This window comes from Parasteatoda tepidariorum, chromosome 6, assembly GCF_043381705.1.
Source record: "Parasteatoda tepidariorum isolate YZ-2023 chromosome 6, CAS_Ptep_4.0, whole genome shotgun sequence".
NCBI classification, from domain to species: Eukaryota; Metazoa; Arthropoda; class Arachnida; order Araneae; family Theridiidae; genus Parasteatoda; species Parasteatoda tepidariorum.
This window is the reverse complement of record NC_092209.1, coordinates 54,938,641-54,958,270: the sequence shown is the minus strand read 5'-3', so window position 1 is coordinate 54,958,270 and position 19,630 is coordinate 54,938,641. Positions and strand designations below refer to the sequence as shown.

The 19,630-nt window shown below is 29.1% G+C and overlaps 2 protein-coding genes across 3 annotated transcripts in view; one reads left to right on the top strand and one right to left on the bottom strand.

Annotated features, from left to right (window-relative positions):
* LOC107436370 (uncharacterized) overlaps window positions 1–1,968 on the bottom strand; it is a 15,226-nt gene extending 13,258 nt beyond the window's left edge. Inside the window, exon 1 of the mRNA XM_016048064.3 lies at window positions 1,772–1,968. Coding sequence (XP_015903550.1) covers window positions 1,772–1,853 — 82 coding nt within the window. The 5' untranslated portion in view covers window positions 1,854–1,968. The remainder of the gene's footprint in view (window positions 1–1,771) is intronic.
* A 167-nt stretch (window positions 1,969–2,135) lies between these two features.
* Window positions 2,136–18,144, top strand: LOC107436371 (scaffold protein salvador). Of its 2 annotated transcripts, none has more exons than XM_016048065.3 (9): window positions 2,136–2,249; window positions 2,614–2,757; window positions 4,140–4,512; window positions 6,285–6,472; window positions 8,893–9,168; window positions 10,584–11,019; window positions 14,282–14,454; window positions 14,723–14,784; window positions 16,689–18,138. In XM_016048065.3, the coding sequence occupies exons 2-9, from the start codon at window positions 2,667–2,669 to the stop codon at window positions 16,851–16,853; spliced, it is 1,764 nt and encodes a 587-aa protein (XP_015903551.1). In that variant the 5' UTR covers window positions 2,136–2,249; window positions 2,614–2,666; the 3' UTR covers window positions 16,854–18,138. The 2 variants fall into 2 exon arrangements, with proteins under 2 accessions (XP_015903551.1, XP_015903552.1); XM_016048066.3 differs by having other exon boundaries at window positions 2,167–2,344; window positions 16,689–18,144.
* The last annotated feature ends 1,486 nt before the right edge of the window (window positions 18,145–19,630 follow it).

Below are 19,630 nucleotides of genomic sequence, written 5' to 3'. Positions count from 1 at the left end.
TTTTAATGATTGAAAATGAAAATTTCAGTGTGAGAGCTGCTGCCAGAGCTGAAGTGTTAATCTTTATTCCTGATTTTAAATAAACAGTTTTATTAGCTGCTTAAACATATCTTTTTGGTTTATTTGTTTGATCTTAATGTCTTATTTGTTAATTACCATTGTATAGTTATTTTTAAACAGCCCATTTACTATAAAAACTGGTGATCAGTAATTACCCCAGAAATGATCAGGATTTACCCCAGAATTGATCAAGAGACGGGGTAATTCCTGATCACTAAAAATTTAAAATCTTTTAAATTCTAATTAGATTTTCAAACAAAAGAAGGTAGCATTGGACTCATCTCATATAGCCTCAAACTTCCAGAAAATATTAAAATTCCATCTTGAATAGTTTTTTCACAAAATAGATGTTTGCATTTTTTGATCAGGAATTACCCCAGGTCACCCTAAACAATAAAGTTTTAGTGAACAACTTTATTACATTTAATAGTTGCAAATAGTGTTAGACTACAGTGTTTTCATCACAGAAAAAAAACGGGTGAGAATTTCTCACCCTTTCTCGAAAACAGGGTGAGATTTCAAAAAGTTAAGTGAGATACCTAAAAATTAAAAAAAAAAAAAAACACAAAGAGAATTGAAAAAAAATCATTTCTTTAATTATAATACATTTTCAACATCTTCTAATTTTTAAAGCATTGAATATTTTTTTTGCATCATCATATGGAAAATGTTCTACATCTACTTTTTCATCAGCTATTCTCATTATGTTGTTCAAATGCGTATTTGTTTCGTTTTGATCGTTTCTACCCACATTTGTTTCATTTTCATTTGTCCGTTTCGGAGTAGAAGATATTGCCTTTACAAGGTATTTGTCCATCTTACATTAATGCGCAAAAAATTTGAACTTCTTACATGGAGAAACCTTACGTACGGTAAACACGTGGTTGCAGAGAAATGCGTTCTGAAAGAGGCTCCGTGGTTCCGAGGGATGGTGTTCTGTTGTTCATAAAAGTTCTGAACAATACTGGTAAATAGGGAAGCTAGATATTGGGGCAGATGTTGAAAATAATGAAAGATCCAGGAAGAAAAGCGAAACGGATTTCATTCTAATTGGCATAATGAGAAATTTTTTTCAAAATGCAAGAAATTCCTGAATTTTGAAATTGGTTTATAGAATGCGCGAATTTCTCGCGTTAATCATTTTTTAATGCGAGAAAAGAAAAATATATGCGAGATTCTCGCGTTCTCGCACTGTAGTGAAAACACTGCACTATTATATTAGATGCTCAATACAAATTATTATGTTAGATTAAGCTTAATTTTTATAATAATCCCTGTCTGACTGCTTTGAAGTCTCAGACAAATTTGAAATTATGAAGAATGCGGGGATATATCTGTCTCGCCAACTACAATCGCCAAGGAATTATATCTTTCTAATTGGTCCTTTTCTGTGATGTTTTTCTTTTAGTTTCTAGCGGGGCTCTGCCCAGAAGTTTTCAAGACTTGACGGGAATTCTGCCACAGATCACGATACGGAAATCTCCCTAATGATAGTCAAGCTTTGCCCATGAAAAACTAAAAAAAGCAATATTTTTTTCTCCTTTTACCAGTGGAATTTAGAATTAGACAATCCGTTTTTAATTCAATTACTATAAACATGATGGAGAAACAGAATATATAGAATAAAAAACAAATTAATCAGGGAAATAAATTAATAAAGAACATAAATTTAATTTAATCAGTTTCAAAGAAGTAATTTCAATATACTTACAAGCAATTGTATTATTATAACTATTTTTACAAGCATGCTCGAAAAGTAATGAGGGTATAGCATTATCAAGAGAACAAGACATATTTTTAAAGTAATAACTTTAGTATTTTATTTTCTGAAATTCAAGTTTCATGAACACTTTCGGATTTGCAGCTAATCAAAACAAATATGCTTCAATTTCGCTCCAAAATTCCACCAATTCAGATTATAAAGATAATCATCGATATTGTAATTTTTAAAAAATTTTAAAATTTAGTCTATGTTTCAAAACACTTTTTCAATGGTTTCATTTTCTTTTACAAAAGTTTACCATCTCATAGCTTTTATTTTATGCAAAGAAAAAAATAATTTCCCAAATGCTAAGCCAACATATTTGAAATATTTTAGACGTAACCGTGATTAGAACATTGTTGACGATGTTGCTCTCTTGTTTACAAATTTTGATCAACATACATATATCATATCTCAAATAATGGATGTAAATATACTATTTTGCATAAAAATTCTCATTATTAAAGGACAAAAATTGTGTTATGTTTTTATAAATTAAGGCCTGCCATTAAAGTTATAAATGTAAGCCTTGTAAATGTTTAATGCACTGAAACGTCTGATATGCAATATTATTTATTATCTCGTATAAATGAATGTTTCGAAATTTACAGTGTTGCATTGCATGATATAATTCCTGTTATTTATTTTTGTAAGATTTCGACAAATGCATAATGTTTTTTTCTTTTGATGCCCAGAACTTTTTCTTACTAGTACCAACTTTTTATGCTATCCATTTCTCTGTGCTCATTGAAAAAGATAAATATAAAATATGGAATTCTTCACCTTTTTAGATGCTGTTTCTCACATTTTAGCATGCGCTGATTGTATATAGTGCTTAAATATCATGTTGTCTTCAAAGAAAAAAGATTTAAAATATCTTAGTGATGGTGTTGCTGGAAAATATGTTAAGAAAGACACCCCCCCTGATATTCCAGGTATTTTAATTATATTTTTTCATTATAATTTCCAATATAATGCGTTAATTTAATTTCTTTTGTCTAATGAGAATAATGTTGATAGCTCGCAAACGAGATTATTATACATTAATATCTACTTTAACCTAAGTTTCTTCAAAAAATTGTCTTTTGTAACGATTTCCAAATCGTGATCTGCAGCAGAATAATCAACAAATCTCGACAGCTTCTAGTAGTGGCCAACGAGAAACAAATAAAAGAAAAATTACAAAAAATTACCAACGCGAAGAATGCAATTGGTTATTCATGGTTTTTTTTCCGTGCTTGTTTCATGTGTATTTTTTTAATTTGCAAGTACAAAATCCATTTGACGCTTATGTGATTGTTGTATTTACGACAGATCACTGTGAAAAAATCCTCAACCTTATATTTGCTACAATGTATCATTCTTGTTTGAAACAGATTGGTTATTTCAACACTTATAGAATTGTGAATTTTTGAAAGGAGGTAATTGATTTGTGAAATACAAGAAACTAGAAATTCTAAGTTCATAAACGATAACAAGTTTTAACTAGGACTGGGTGATAAATCGATGCATTGGAAAACATTGATTCTAAGCAATTATTGCCAATCCGATGTTCCAAAGCTTCGGAAATTGTCATTTAGTGTGATGTGTATGATATTTCTAGATGCATCTTTGGCATCGATGTCTACAAGCGCAATGTTGAGCATTGTTCCCAATAGTATATCAATGTTTGAAGCTCGCACACAAAGCATTATCCTCCTTAAGTGTGTAATGATAGCTGTAGCGATGATCATTATCTTTCCCCATCTTTTTTTCATCGTGACTCATCCTTTTACTGACATGAAGGATCTGATTGTACTTGAGAATCGAAGTGTTGTTGTATCACTTAGTTACGGAACGGAGTTCTTTTATTTGTGCGTGTGTTGTTGATTTCTTTACAATCAATCCAGCTGTCTAATGTTTTTTACCGCTACATCCGTGTCTTTAAATATTAAAGATGCACAATTATTTTTTAAAAAATGAAACTTACTAATTACGAATTTACCAAATATAAAACATTAATATACCTGAACATTACAATGCATCAAAATATCGCGATGTTAGCGTGACGATACATCACAATGCCAAAATCTTAACATTGCTTAGTCTTTGTTTTAACTATGAAAGTATTTTCAATGAAATGCTATTCATGATCCAACCTAGGAACTCTTTATTAGAATGTTGGACTTAATAAACTTAAATTTTGTAAAAACCAATTTAAGTCAAAAATTACATTCTTTGCTAATATTTTTGTTATTTTTTTATTTAACACAGAACTTATAAAATAATACTGTTCCTATTTTATAATACCTTATTTATTTATTTATTTTATTTGCAGTTTTAAATGTCTGGACAACAGTTCCAGAACCTCCAACGAAAAGAATTATCTCACTCACACGAAAAAATTCAGATAAAAGCACAAAGGAAACTCCCAGACCTGTTCCTCCCCCTCAACAGATGTCTTTAGCTCAAAAATGTGCTAAAGCATCCCAAAGCCAAATTTCTAATGCTGCAAAAGTAAATACACAAAGTGCCCTAGCAAGTACCAATATAGGTCCATTGCAACGTCCCAGTCCAGTCTTGCAGATAAATCCAAATTTGTCAATCGGTGCTCAACGGGGATTGCCGACACCATCCTTCAATCCAGTTCCTACTCCTCAGCCTTTTACTGGCAAAATATCTCAGGGGAGCAAAATAGAACAACCTTCAAGGTCAGTAAATTTTAGCAATTAAAATCAAAAATGTTTTTAAATATACCTACAGTAAGGAAATTAATGTTTATAAATATATATTTTTTTATTGAATTTTTATATTGTTTGTCTGTATGTTCTTACCATTAAGATTTTTTTTAAAAGCTTGTTAGCAAAGAAAATTGAAAAAAAAAAAACTATTGTGTTCTAAACAAAGCAAAACAAAAAATGCTATATTTATTTTCATTTTTATTTGTTTCTAATACCTATTGATAAAAGGAGAGCCTATAATTTCATCTGTAATTTGGTTATCTTTTTACGAGGGTAGTTACGTGTAAAGTTAATTATTTTGAAACTCTTACTGATATCAGTCATTGAAAATTAAATATTTTGTAAAATAGGTATAGTTGTTATAAAATTGTTTATTAAAATACTTAAGTAACATAATTGTGCAATGGCTTAAGTGGCATACAGCTACAAAAAACAGGTCAGTGCGAAATAAACAACCAACTTATACATTAAATGCTTATCTCCTGAAGATGAAGTTAGGCAATTTTAATAAAACTTTGTCTTGTACCTAGCAAACAGTTAAGTACTAGAAAAAAATCTGTATATTTATTAGATATGTGTTTGCAAAATTGAACCCTGACATGAAGACGAGAAAAATTCTTTATAATATGAAATAACCATTTAATATGATTTTCAATTAGCTATTCCTCTTTTTTAACTTATCATATTAACAAAGACAAATAAAATAATTTTGAACAATCATAATAAATTGTTTTCCCACATCAATGTTTCCTTTGTCTACAATCAATATCAATTACTCATTTGTTTTTATGTTACTCTTGCACAATTCAGCAAAGCTGTCTCAAGTTTAGAGTTTTTCAAGTTTAGCTGTAGAAATTTATGTAAAATAATCGAATTTTTCAATTTAATTGCACTTTAATACTTTTTATATTTATATTATGTTCGAATTAAAATATACTGGTAGTATTTAAATAGTTATTTATTATTTTAAATTTAATAATGCATTGTTTTAACCTTACTTCAGCTGATGTTCTCACGAATGAACTTCCACCAAAATGTTTTAACATTTTCAGGGGATCTCTACGTAGTATTTTGCATACACTCATTAAGTTCTTTTAATTTCTTTTCAAAGAGAAAAATATGTTTGTTAATATTTTTTTCTTTGGTTGAAAATTTCAATTTTTGTTTCACTTATTTTCAGGTATTTAAGTTCATCATATTTAAATTTTGCTATTATAATATTTTGTTTGGGAATTTCAAATGTTTGTCAAACAAAAATCCTTGAATACGCAAAAATCCATTTAGTTAAAATTGGCTATAATTTTTCTTGTAATTTAGTCTTAGCTCTAATATTATGCCAGTTTTCTTTTGATGTCTTAATAAAAGATAAAAAAGGGTTTATTGTCTACTTAAATCAAATAAAACACTACTACTTTTCCTCAATCTGTTAGTTCAAGTATTTTCAACATTTATTTAATAATATTTTGTAAAAATGTATGTAAAATTTAAAATCATGAGTATCACTTATGCATTTTTTTTGTGCACCCATAAATCAGCTATCTATCTTATAATGTCTTATTTTCATTTAGACTGCAGGTGTAATTACATTGAGCTATATTGTTCTATGTTAGCATTTTTTAAAATTTAGTATTATTAATCTCCTTAACGTTAATGGTAATTTAAAATTTCAAAGTGCTTTGTTACTTTATTTTACTATCCATTATAAACACTATATTTTTCTTAATCTAATTTTTTGTTTACAGACTCATTCCCAATACAGCTGAGAGTTTCATGCGTTTAAATACTTTTGGTCACTCCTCTAATGTTGTTGATGCTACATCTCAAGCTCATGCATCTCATTTGCCTCGATATGAATCACACATATATGTCAATCATTATGTTAAAAATTCAAGTTCAGAGAATGATTGCAGAGTTTGTGAAGTAGATAATGGTAAAAACTTTTACTTTTTTTTTTCAATTCTTTGAATTACTAATCATAATTTTAAAATTTGTTGACTATGAATATCAAAGCCCCAATGGCTCAGGGGATAGAGCATTCGCCTTCCAATGAGGTGAACCAGGTTCGAATCCTGGCAATGGGCGGTTGTTACGAATTCCGCATCCGGCTTGCACTGACCACAGTGCTGAAATGTCCTGTGGTAGACCAATCATGGGCTAGAGTCCACTTGCCGTCAGGCTAACCGTGGGAGGTTCTCGTGGTCTTCCTCTCCATGTAACGCAAATGCTGGTTAGCTTCATCAAAAATTCCTCCGCGAAGTCAAATTTCTCCCAATACTCGATCCAGGAGTTCCCTTGTCTTCTGGATTGGGTTCTAAATTGCAAGACTACGGAGTTGAACATTAGTAGTCGTAAACCCATAAAATTGGGTAGGCTGTTCAACGACGGTTATAAAATAAAATTAAATTAATTAGTGCTGAACATAATTTGTGCCACAAAATCAGGTGAAAAAAAAAAACGCATATTTTCTGAATAAATCCATGTGAAGCAAATGCGGATTAGTTCCATCAAAATGTCGTCCACGAAGGCAAATTTCTCCTAATACTTGATCCAGGAGTTCCCTTGTCTTCTGGATTGGGTTCAAAATTAAAGCCTATGGAGTAGAACATTAGTAGTCGTAAACCCAAAAAATATAAAATTTACAAAAAAACATGAATATCAAGTTCTCATATTTCAATTTTTACATTCTGGCAAAAGTTTCTAGATTCTTGTAAAAATTCTAGGCAGTCTTGAGCAAGGTATATTTTATTTTGAAGTGGAATTTTGTGCCTTTAATGTGATAAAATAAAAAGAATTAATGTAAATTCGTATTATTATATACTTTTTAGTAACTTTTAAGTTTGTTAATCTCGAAGTTAAACTTCAATAAGTGTGTGGTACAGTGAAGCCTCCAGGAAATACCACCTCCATGTTGCTACCACCTCAATTTATAACCACTTTTGTGAGCACAGAATTTTTTCCATAGACTTTGTATTGAGGAAAACCTCAAATAGGGACCATTAAGACCTCTCCCAGCGACCGGACAAATATCTTCACCAAGTGCAGAAAAGGTCAAATAAGGAAACGCAAAAAAAAATATCAAAACAAAAAATTTTATAAAACAAATAAGTAGATTAAAATGTATTCTAAATATTTGTGTGTAACTCTTATTTAGAGAATTCGTTTTGCGATGCAACCTCATGTTACTGTCAGAGTGCTCTATCAATGATTTACTTTCAGAGCTTAAAGTTAAATTAGAAAAAAAAGTTATAGAAGAAGCAAGCATCTCAAACAAACCTTTTTTCTTTTCAAAACTAACTCATTTTTATGATTTAAAGTTAAATGCAAACTTAAACAAAAAAAACATAATTGTTTATTCATTTAAAGTATCTTTATCATTCATATTTGGTAAATTTGTGTTTGCACATTATTATATCAGTGAAGATCATTTTTATAGATGCTAAATTTAATTCATAGATTTTTCTTTTCATGACACCAGCAGAAGTGGCATTTCTGTACCAAGAAAATGACAATGACTAAAATTAAATTCGTCAGTGAAAAGTCATTTTCCTTCAGTAATAATTTTGAAGTCAATGCAGGTAACCCCTAAGAGCGGCCAACTACCATTTTACTGTGAAACGGAAAGTGGTTGCTCCCGAGAGGTTTCACTGTATTATAACCTAAACAAGAATTTCTGATTGAGCATCAAAAAGATAACAATAAATCTATAAATAAGAGCGAGCAGTCCAGTAGCGTTCCCAGATAGATTTCCGAAGGAGAGCAGGGCACCTAGACAGGTGAGACAAGTCCATAACCTTGTGGAGGTCACACAATGTACAAAAGGGATCATAAACCACGTTGATGTGGCGCAGATGTTTTTTCAGGCAATCTTGGCCAGTTATCAGACGAAACATGGCAACAGATTTCATCCTAGGCCACTGAGAGACATTGACAATCTGTTTAAGCCATGGTTTATTGGAATTAGGATTTATGAGTTCATCGTGAAAAGAGGTCTTGAATATTTTCTTTATGGGGCATTTGATATTATAGAAAGGGAGTCTAGAATTAAATCTCTGTAGGACAGAGGCTCCCTTTTTTGCCAGAAGATCGGCCGCCTCGTTTCCCTGGATTCCACAGTGGACCGGAATCCACTTGAGAGCCACTCTCTTGTTATTACATACCAATCAATCTTATGAGGATTGATCGGTTTTAGCTGTAATTTATTATTATCTATCAATTTTGATTATTCAAAAAATGATTTTAGCCCATCAACTTAAAAAGTTTTATCATTTAGTATTCCCATAAAAAATTTCTTAAATGAACTTTATAAAGTGTATGAAACCATACTCATTTTTCTTCTCATTTTGACTATAGATGGTATTCCTATTAAAAGTAAAGAAGACAGCAATCCAAATCTGAGATGTGTTACTGTGCCTGCGGCTGTTTCTATAATTGAAGTTCCAGGTCAAAGAAGTGTTGAATCTGAAAATCATCTTCCTGAAATAGCATATAAACAAGATGATAGTATCCAAATCCATTTATATCATCAACAAATTCGAGATCAGTATTCTCCTAACTTTCATCAAACTTCTAATGAACAATTTCACTTGCAACCATCCATAGCTACTCCAAACACTAATATAATATCTCGTAAGTTATTCCCATTTCTCTTCTGTTTCTGTAAGAAAAGCAAATTTGAAAATTTTGCAAATTTTATCTTTATGTGAATCATAATCTTCACTTCATTTTTAAGGCTCTTATTTTTGATTCCAAAAACATTAACAAATTTTGTACTTTCATGTTTAAGTAAAAAATATTTAAAAATTAACTCTCTGATTTTACAGTACTTACACAAAATATTTCCTACCTCATTGGTGCCATTCTTCATTCCCGAGGACTAAAATCAGTATTGAGAGAAATGGACTGAATTCCGACCAGCAATTAATATATTTGCATACATTTTTTTTTTAATTAAGTTTTTTAAAAATAAATAACTAAAAAGTTCCATTTTACTTTAAAAAATGTAGAAAAAAATTCTGTTAAAATAAATGGAAAAAAAAATTGTTTTTTTTTTTTTTTTAAATAATTGTTGTAAGTGATCAAATAATGATGTCTTACTACCACGAAAAGTGGAACTGAGAACTTGAAATCTTGTGTACACAAAATTTGGATTGTTCGATCTGAATCTGCTTGAGTTTGTAATTTTTTACCGACATTTTGATGTGTTGGGCAAAGCTAAATTATGATTAGAAAAAGAAAACACAAGATTAACTGCTATTTTTGTTTTGTTTGCTGTAAAAATTAATTAATAAAATGAAGAAAAATAAATGTGTTTTTTTTAAAAAAAATCCTAGTCGTTATTATAATATGTGGGCCATTCTCATAGAAAGTGAGCTGTAAATTTCTGAAAAATTCTGATTACTATTGCTAGGCTATGCTAATTGGTCAAAAAATAAGTTCAGTCTTGAAATCTTTTTAAAGTAGTACTCAAGATTTACTAATAGAAATGCTCCAACAAGGCAGCAGGTGCTGCCAATTATTACAACATCTGCAAATTAGTTTTCATTAAAGTTGTTTTTTATTTTTTTAAAAATAAACAAATTGGTATAACTGCTGCCACTACTTTTTAAAACCATTCTAAACTTGTTTCTAAAAATTGAGAGAACACCTTAAAGAACAAAAAGTCAAGATTTTTTTTTTTTTATTGTTACTTGACTGCAGACTAATTTTTAAATTAACCTTAAATTTAAACATTATAAAGTATTTATGTAAAAGAGATCTTATATTTTGAAATTTTACAACTTAGATTTTAGATTAAGCTAAATTTTTACAATAATAGTATCTGCCTGACTACGTTGAGATCACAAACAAATTTGGATTTATGCAGATAGTGCAGCAGATTCACTTAGTGAATTCTGCTACTGAGTTTAGCACTAATAGAAAATAATTACTTACATTGAAGCACTTCTCAATTGTTCTGAATGATTTTAAATGTGGGCAACTCAGCATTATATTTTAATGCATCTAAAATGTACTTATTATGCCTATTTCTATTTTCTTTTTAGAAAAAATGTATAATCATACATATCAAAACGTACCAGACAATGCTTCACAGCTTGCATATTCAGCCGCATTTGTTACGACTTCAAGAGTACCCCAGTCACTTGCTAGCAGTAGCAACATTCAACATTCTTCAATGGCTGTATTGCCTATGCATGCAAATCTCTCAGCTGTAGAGAGTCACCAGCAAGCGATTCCAAACCCTGTTGCTGCCTCATCTTCAGTGTCTGTCCTTCCCTCTAGTGCAGGAGCCTGCTATTCTACTCCTAATGAATTGCCTTTACCTCCTGGTTGGTCTGTTGATTATACAATGAGAGGTAGAAAGTATTATGTTGATCATAATACGAAGACAACACATTGGAGTCATCCTCTTGAAAAAGAAGGCTTGCCTACTGGGTGGGAACGAATTGAATCTCCTGATAATGGTGTTTACTATGTCAAGTATGTATCTAATTTCTTTAATATTCTGCTTACAATACCTATTAAAACAAAGTTAAGTTTAAGTTAAAGATCTTGTTTGAAAACCTTGGATAGGGCTCATAATAGCCACCTAATCTGCCCCTAGGATAAAATATGCCCCATTAAAGTTTCAGTTCATTTTTTTAAACTAACAAAAACTTCCCTACTTATATATATTTGTGGTGTTACGGTTAGGCTGTTCACCTAAGAGGGCCCAAGATCAAATCCCAGCTGGGAGGATAGTACGAGCTTATATGCAATTATGGGTTACACCATAATTGCATATAAGCTCGGAAGTTTTTGTTAGTTTAAAAGTTAATAAACAGTAACTTTAATGGGACCTATTTTACCCAAGGGGCAGACTTGAAGGCTAATTTGTACCCTATCCAGGGCAAGGCTTAACTTTGTTTTAGTAAGAATTTTTGAGATGCATATTTCCCATGTTAGAGTGATACAAAGTTTGCTACTAATAAAATCACAACAATGTAAAGTCATCTGCTTTTAAATATCAAATCAGCAAGGAATTATTACAATATCAAAACATGCTAAGACCATTCGTTATTAAAATCATGATTTCTTTCTGTTTTATAAAATTGAATTTTATTGGGCATGTGTTTAAAATAATTAAAAACTTTGCTTTTTGTTATGGGCAATTGGAATTTTGGATTTTCTGAAGTTTTGAAAGCATATAAATAACAAATTTCATTGTGCCCCCTACCAACTAAAAGAATTAAGTAACAGACATAAATTTCACTTCTTAAGGAAATGGAAGTTTGTGAATAAAAAAATTATTATGCATGGATTGTAAAGGAATTCAAATGAAAACTTTATGAAAAGTTCTAGAGGAATTATGAAAAGTTCTAGAATACCTATCATCATTCAGTGCTAAGGATAATCTCTTATTCAATAAGGTAAATTTATCTTCAAAAGATATTTGAAAAACGTTTGTTATATCAAAATGAACTTAAGAGCAAAGAAAAGGAAATATTGAAAGTTTACAATAACTGTTATAACTTTCAAACCACATTGAATTTTAAATTTTCATAATCAAACAAATGTATTAATATTTTAAAATCCTTCTGTAAATGAAAAGAAATCTAGATTTAGATAATATTAAATTAAAATATCAAATATAGATTCAGTAAAAATAAAATATAAGTCTTAATCATCAATTTAGCTTCAAATGTATTTGTGAAGTTTGAAAATCGTGTTTTTCTTCCTAAGTTTAGACATTCTAGTTTATAAAATCAGCCACTTATAAAATGAAATATTCTCAGCATAGATGTGATTTTAATAAGCCGTGGGCACTGTAGTTGTAATTTGAATAAGTGTAACTATGATTATTTACATTTTTCTATAGTATATGATCAAAGGGGTAACAGCATGAAGCAAAAGGAGTCATCCAGTGAATGACTACAGACTTTAAAATTTTAAATACAGACTTTAAATCTATTAATGTTTTTTATTATATAATTAAATTTTTTCACTTAGTAATATTTTAGCTCTTGGAAAATATTTTATGTAGACTATGATTTTCTGGTAAATTAAATGATGAAGTTTTAAAACATTACAATACTTAAGAGAAAATTCAGCAATAAAATTAAAATGTTATTTACATTAAAAAGAAATATATATATACAGTGAAACCTCCGTTAAGCGGACATTCATGGGACCAAAAAATTTGTCCGTTTATGAGAGTTGTCCGTTTACGAGAAGGGTACTCTAATAACGAAATTTAACACCGAAAATTGTTCTTGGAATATTCTCAAAGATGTAGAAATAATTAAATAATATCTACAAGGATACTGTAAATATCTACAAGAATATTTATTTAAACAATAAGAAAGATAAAAAAGAATATATAAAGAAGTTTGATATAAATACATAATTCTGGATGTAGCTACAGATAAATAAATATAATTTTCCTATTAGCATAGATACTCAAGTTAGACATATGATACCAAATAGGAGCGTACTGTCCTCAGTCCGTTTCAATTATTAGGTTCACATCCCCTTACACCTACTTATCATTTGATAGGGAACATGGTTAATACCTTCTTGGAAAATAAACCTCCCATGATTCACAGAAAAAAAAGTAATGCATACCTGTAAGTCATGAGGACCTATGGAGATGATTATTCACAATTGATCAGCTATCAAGTGTCTGAATAAATGTTTCATTTATATAAACACCTCAAAGATTATACTTCTGTTCTCTTTTTTTTACCCCAGTTGTGTTAAATACAGTCTTCAAATTGATAAGAAAATTAAAGAAATTTTCAATGGGGAAGAAGCATTGAGAGAAGTCATTTCAACTTGAGGGGTCTCATAACCTGTGTGGTCCAGATGAAAAGATCAAAAGATGCCGATGTCAGAATTATTTCAGGAGTGCAGTACCATTTTCTCTCCTTTCTTTACAAAGATAAGGCAAGGTGACAGGAGAAAGATTGATTTTTCGGTGGTGAAATAGCTTAACAATATTTTTAGTTATGGATAAGGCAAAAAGTTTTATTTACATGCTTTAAAAATGGTGAAAAGTTGAATTTTTTTAGCTTGCAATTTATTTAGAAAAAGTAGTGTCCGGTTTGTAGAGATAAAAAACAACGTTTCAGGATTAAAATGACTGTCCGCGTCCGGTTACGGGAGTGTCCGCTTTGCGGAGAATGTACATAATGGTTTATTCATAGAAGATTCCCGGGGAATTAAAAATATGTCCGTATTGAGAGGCGTCCGTTTTGCAGGAGTGTCCATAACAGGAGGTTTCACTGTATATATATCCAACCAGAAATACAGATATTTAATTGAAAATAATTTTATGATCACATAGTAATATCTGTATATATTTATATAAAAAATTAATTTTATCTATGGATTTTAATTTAAATAAATATCATGCAGATGTTTTTTTTTTTTTATAATAATAGATTTTTTATCAATAGATCTTTTTATTATTTTTATTTATTTATTTATTTTGGCTTCCAATGCCTGCATTTGTTTCAGGGGCATCTAAACGAGAAATTTACCCCCAGACATCCACGTATCTCTGCTTACTTCTGTGTCATAAAAAAATTGTAGAAGATAATTGAAGTGTGTTTCTAAACTCAGATAAAATCAGTGTAATTATTGCAGAAATTTCTGTGTGATTTTGTGTGTATAAGAAAAAATATCTTTCTAAAGTAACATGTGATCATAGTTGTTTGAATATTTATGCAATTATCTTATAATGCATTTTATTTTTCTGTAGCCATATAACAAAATTAGCTCAATATGAGCATCCATGTGCCCCTCAATATGGTCATAATAGTGCCATTATATATCAAGCTTCTTTGCTGAACCAGAATCGCTATCCACCTCCCCGGCATACAAATTTTCATCAGCATAATGTGATAGTTCCTGCAAATCCTTATCTTACTGAAGGTAAATAGTAGTTTTACTCTATATAAAGTACGTTCTACACTCTATCTGTTATACAGTATACAGTGTATACATCTTGTATACACTGTAATGTACACATCTATATATACATCTGTATATAATGTATACATCTTTTATACAGTATTATTTCTTAATTTGTAATATCTTTTTGTGTTTTTAAAATAATATAATTCAATAGCTTATACTTTAATTGGCTTTTATTTATTATAAATCTGTTATTTAATATTAATTCTTTTTGTGTATTTTACAGAAATTCCACATTGGTTATATGTGTATTCAAAGGCGCCATCAGAATTCGATTACAAGTTAAAAGTAAATATAATTTTTATTCAATTTATTTTCTTGCACAAACCACAAAATTTTAATGAGTAGCATTAGATATTTTGTAATTGTTATTCTTAGTTTTTTTTTAATTGATATAATGTTTTGCCATATTTTTCCCCCTATTTTATTATTACTCCAACAAAGTAAGTAATATTTTTTTGTATAAAAAAAATAGGAACTTTATGAAAATTAAATTTTGTAAAATGTATCTAAAGATATTTTGTGTTTAGTTTACATTTCTTTTAAATTTAAAGTATTGGTAAATTTAAAGTATGTGTAATTATTACTTTAATCTTCATTTAAAATATGTGATACTAATGTTATTCATCATCATCAATGACTTGACAGCCCAGTGTGAGCCTTGGTCTTCTCAAGAAATTTTTTCCAGTCTAACCTTTTTTTCTGCTAGCGTTTTCCAGTTTTTAGTTTTTAAGACCAAAATGTATTTTTCTAGGCCATCTATCTATCTCAAATTCTCGTTTGCCAACTAGTCTGGCATTGAAAACTCATTTTGTGAAACGGTCTTCATCCATTCCGATCATGTGGCCTGTCCATTTTATTCTTTGTCGTTTAATGAAGTTAATAATGTCAGGTTCATTATATGAGTAATAAAGCTCTAAATTTGTTCTTCAAAGCCACACACCATTTTTTTTTTTAATTCCTCCAAAAATAATTTTCAAGACGTTTCTCTCATAGATACACAACGCAACCTCACCCGTGCAAGATACGGTCCAGGTTTCACAAGCACATGTTAAAATTGATCTTAAATGAGATTTATATAGTAAAACTTTTGTTTTTCTATGAATTAGATTTTAAGTGTTTTCGAATGTCATTGAAACATTTATTGGCTGTAGTCAGAACCGGATTCTACCTTTCGTAGGCCCTAGGCACAGAGCCGGATTATACCTTTCGTAGGCCCTAGGCATAGCCGTTTTTGGGCCCTCACCTCCTTCCCCCTCTCCTCTCCTCTTTTCCAAATATATGCTGAAATTTTCTTGCATATTTTTTTTTTACACTTTTATTAATATGGATTTTAATTTACGAATTTGTTTATCGAACTTTATCTGCAATACCGACAAGTGTAATGCATAAAGTAAGAGAAAAAAGAAAGGTACTCCTAACTTTAAAGAGAAAAAAAAATGGTAGAAATATAACATTTAAAAGAATAAAAAATTTACAAGTTTAGACAAGAAAAACAAGTTTAAAAAATACAAAATTCTCATATTTATTTTTTAAAAATAATTGCAATTTCTAAATTAACTTATATAAACAAAACCAATGATTAAATAACGCAATATATTTCATACCTAATTAAACGGGGGGGGGGGACAATAAAATAAAAGGAAAACTTATTAATCTAAATCAAAACACTTGAAAATTATCGAACCGAAACGATAGTTAAAAAAGGCACTAGCATAAATATTAAAACCCGGAACAAGGCAAGATCAACGGAATTTTAAAAAAAAAAAAAAAACCTAATGATAAAATTTATGAATAAAAAGAATTTATTGAGTGCGAAATTTATCGTGAAAAGAAAAAAAAATCAAACGGAATGGAATCAGAAAAACTAAACTGTTTTTCTGATTCCACTACGTTTGATTTTTTTTTTTCGTAGGCCCCTGAATTTCGTAGGCCCTAGGAACGTACCTAGTGTGCCTATAGGTTAATCCGGCCCTGGCTGTAGTGATTCTTTTTTGTATTTCTATTGTAATATTGTTCCTGTTGTTGTACTAATGTTAATATTAGTCTGTGTAAAATAGAAAATTTTGTTCTGAAAATATGATAGGTATTTTTGTAAAAAAAATTTTGTTTAAACATTTGTATAAAGTTTGTGAAAAGTTGTGTGAAAAGTTTGAGATTTCATTATATCTTATTTATTTATTTATTTTTAGTGGAATCTCTTCAAACTTCCTGAATTAGATTGTTACCAAGCAATGTTAAATCGTCTCTATAGACAAGAACTGGAAAATATTGTGATGAACTATGAAGCGTATCGCTTAGCACTTTTCAAAGAAATGGAAAGATGTCTAAACGAAAAAAGTGAAAGAAAATCTTAGCAATTTTAAAATATATATATTTAATAATATTAGCAGAATTTTTTTGTTTTATTTTCTTATCTATTATTACTAAATTCTTTTATCCAAATTCCAGTGTTATGTAGTGATAACTGCATCTCTTAAAGGACAAAAGCCACTGCGAGTTGAGCTTAAATTTCGATTCCGAAGGTTGTATTTTCTGCTATACTTTTTTGAAAGGAAAAATTTGGCAAGCTATTTTTATATTGGGACTAAACTTGCTGATTCATTGTTACCAAATTATAAATAGTCAAATTGTTATTAAATCTTCAATAACAACTGTATTTTTGCTACAATCATAAGAGATTAGAAATTATTTTTAAAAACAGCCTAAAAGTTTATATTTTTATAATATTTACAAAGCAAACAAATTAAGAATATAAAACATGTACGAGAAGATTTACTGAGAAATTTTTAACTGAGAATAGAATTTGAAGAAACGAAACTTTTTCAGTTTTTGAGAGAAATGAAAAGTATTCTTTGTTTTTATTGTTTAAAATAGCTCCACTTAACTATTTACAATGTCAGATAGTAAAATTTTTGCAAAATTTTTCATTCCTACTTATTTTAAGAAAATGTTATATAAAGTAACAATGTATTTTACTATGCTAACTGAATTGTTAGTAGTAATTTCCCAGAATTGCATAATTTTTCTTATTTGTTTATTTTTTTCCAAAAATGCATATTTGCTGTTTAATGCATGCTGTAATCAGTATGTTTACAACACATCTTTGTTTGAATTCTTAGATACTATTCCAAACATTAGACATTTGTAAATCAGAAGATGCTTATATTTTTTTCTTATGTATAAAAAGTTTTGTTTCCATTATAAATTTTGATTGTAATTTTTTTAATGAAACAAAGTGCAAATATCTGAATTAGTAAAAGCAGTTTTTTTTTTTTTTTTAATCCTCGTGTTTATGAAATGTCACTGTGATAAAGCAGTTTTATTTGTTATTTTTCTAATTAAGTTAGAAAAATTAGTTAAGAAGTAACAAACCCTGAAATATATTCATTATTTTAACTCATTAAAGGCCAATATTCTCAGCTGTCCCCTCCCCCCAAATAGGTGAGAATTGGTTACTCATTTATTTTGTTTATCTTAAGAAAATAAAGACATTCACCATAATACTGTTATGATATAAATGTTTATATTTTGATCTACAAAATTTTAAAACTAAAGTAGTTGCTAACATTATAAAATATCAATATATTCTAGGAATAAATTTACTACTATTTTTTGCATCATAGCAAAATGCTGTCCTTTCCCAACTGTTTAAAATAGGCGTGTTCCAAGATTTTTAGTTTATAGTTAATTTGGAAGAAATTAACTATTTTGGCTAAATTTTGAAGAATTTTATTTTAAGTTAATTTTAAAAACAATGTTTCTGTTTTTTATTGAATGTTTAAATAATTTTACTCAACTAATAATTTTTAAATATATAACTCAATTAAAATATAATAAGCACATTTGTAACTTTATAAATTTATTTTTATTCTCTTACCTTATGTATTGGAATTTAATTAATTAAGATGTAAATTGTGTATAATAATTTACATCTTATACAATTGTGTAGTATAAGTTTATTTGGAAAGTGGTATAATTTTGATGCTTTTATGAGTTTGTGTTTGAATGAATTTAAAAATATTGGCGAAGGTTAATTAATTTGGGTGATGCTTTTAACTGTAATTTGGTTAAATATCAAAATTAAATAATAATTCTTAGTAAAATAATCAAATAAATAAATAAGAAATCTTTTAGCTTCAAATGGACTTATTACATTTTCAAAAATAGGGTCTCCTATACTGTTGTGTATATAAAGTGTGATATATAACTGGTGTGTCATTTTCTTGGTATGTTTTAATTATTCAACGTTAATTCGAAACATTTTTACTGTAGACGTGTATAAAAAGTTTCCTAAATTAAAACTTTTTTTTTCCATCACTTTTGAAGCAGTTGAGATGAATATGGTCTATGGATACTCCCCATCATTTGTATGAACATTGATTAGCTAATTTAATTTTGTAAATAATTGAAGTATTGTAATTGGTGTGATAAAATATTCATGTGTAAATTAAAATTAGGATTTTTATTTTTTAGATTGATAGTAATTTATATATTTTTCAAAAAAATATCTTACCAAATTAATTTTAATGCTTGTGCATGATGAATTTTATGCCTATGCACAAAAATTATTTTGGTAACCATATCATTTGCTGTAATCCAAAATCATCCACTAGACTAGAAATCTAGGTGGCTTTCTTTAATAGCGACTTTACCAATGAATCTCAAATCTATTAACCACTGCTCTAGAAATAATTATTGTACCAGTGCATATGAAAAATAAATTAAAGTTGAACAGCTTATTACTTTGGATGTTCTAAAAATTATTGCCAATTTGGAAAGTCGATTAAATATAAATGGAAGGAGATAAAAATATATGATTTCCTTTGTGCTGATTAGGAAAATGAGGAATTTATTCTAGCCATGTTTTAAAATTCATTGCAAAGTTCATCAACAGATAACGCTGCTAATTTTATTTTATTATTACCTGGTTTTTGAACAGCTGACCCAATTCTGAGTTTACGACTATTAAAATTAAACTCCATAGCCTTATAATCTTGATTCCAATTCAGTAGACAAGGAAAAACCTGCATTAAACATTGGGACAAACTAGTCTTTGTGGAGAACTTTTTGATGGAACTAACCTGTATTTGCATTCTATGAGGAGGAAAACCGTGAAAACTCCCCACGGTGG

Coding starts and splice junctions, on each gene's coding strand:
- LOC107436371 (XM_016048066.3), top strand. CDS start 2,667: ATGTTGTCTTCAAAGAAAAAAGATTTAAAATATCTTAGTGATGGTGTT. Junction 4,513..6,284: donor AAAATAGAACAACCTTCAAG/GTCAGTAAATTT, acceptor TTTTGTTTACAG/ACTCATTCCCAATACAGCTG. Junction 14,455..14,722: donor AAATCCTTATCTTACTGAAG/GTAAATAGTAGT, acceptor TGTATTTTACAG/AAATTCCACATTGGTTATAT.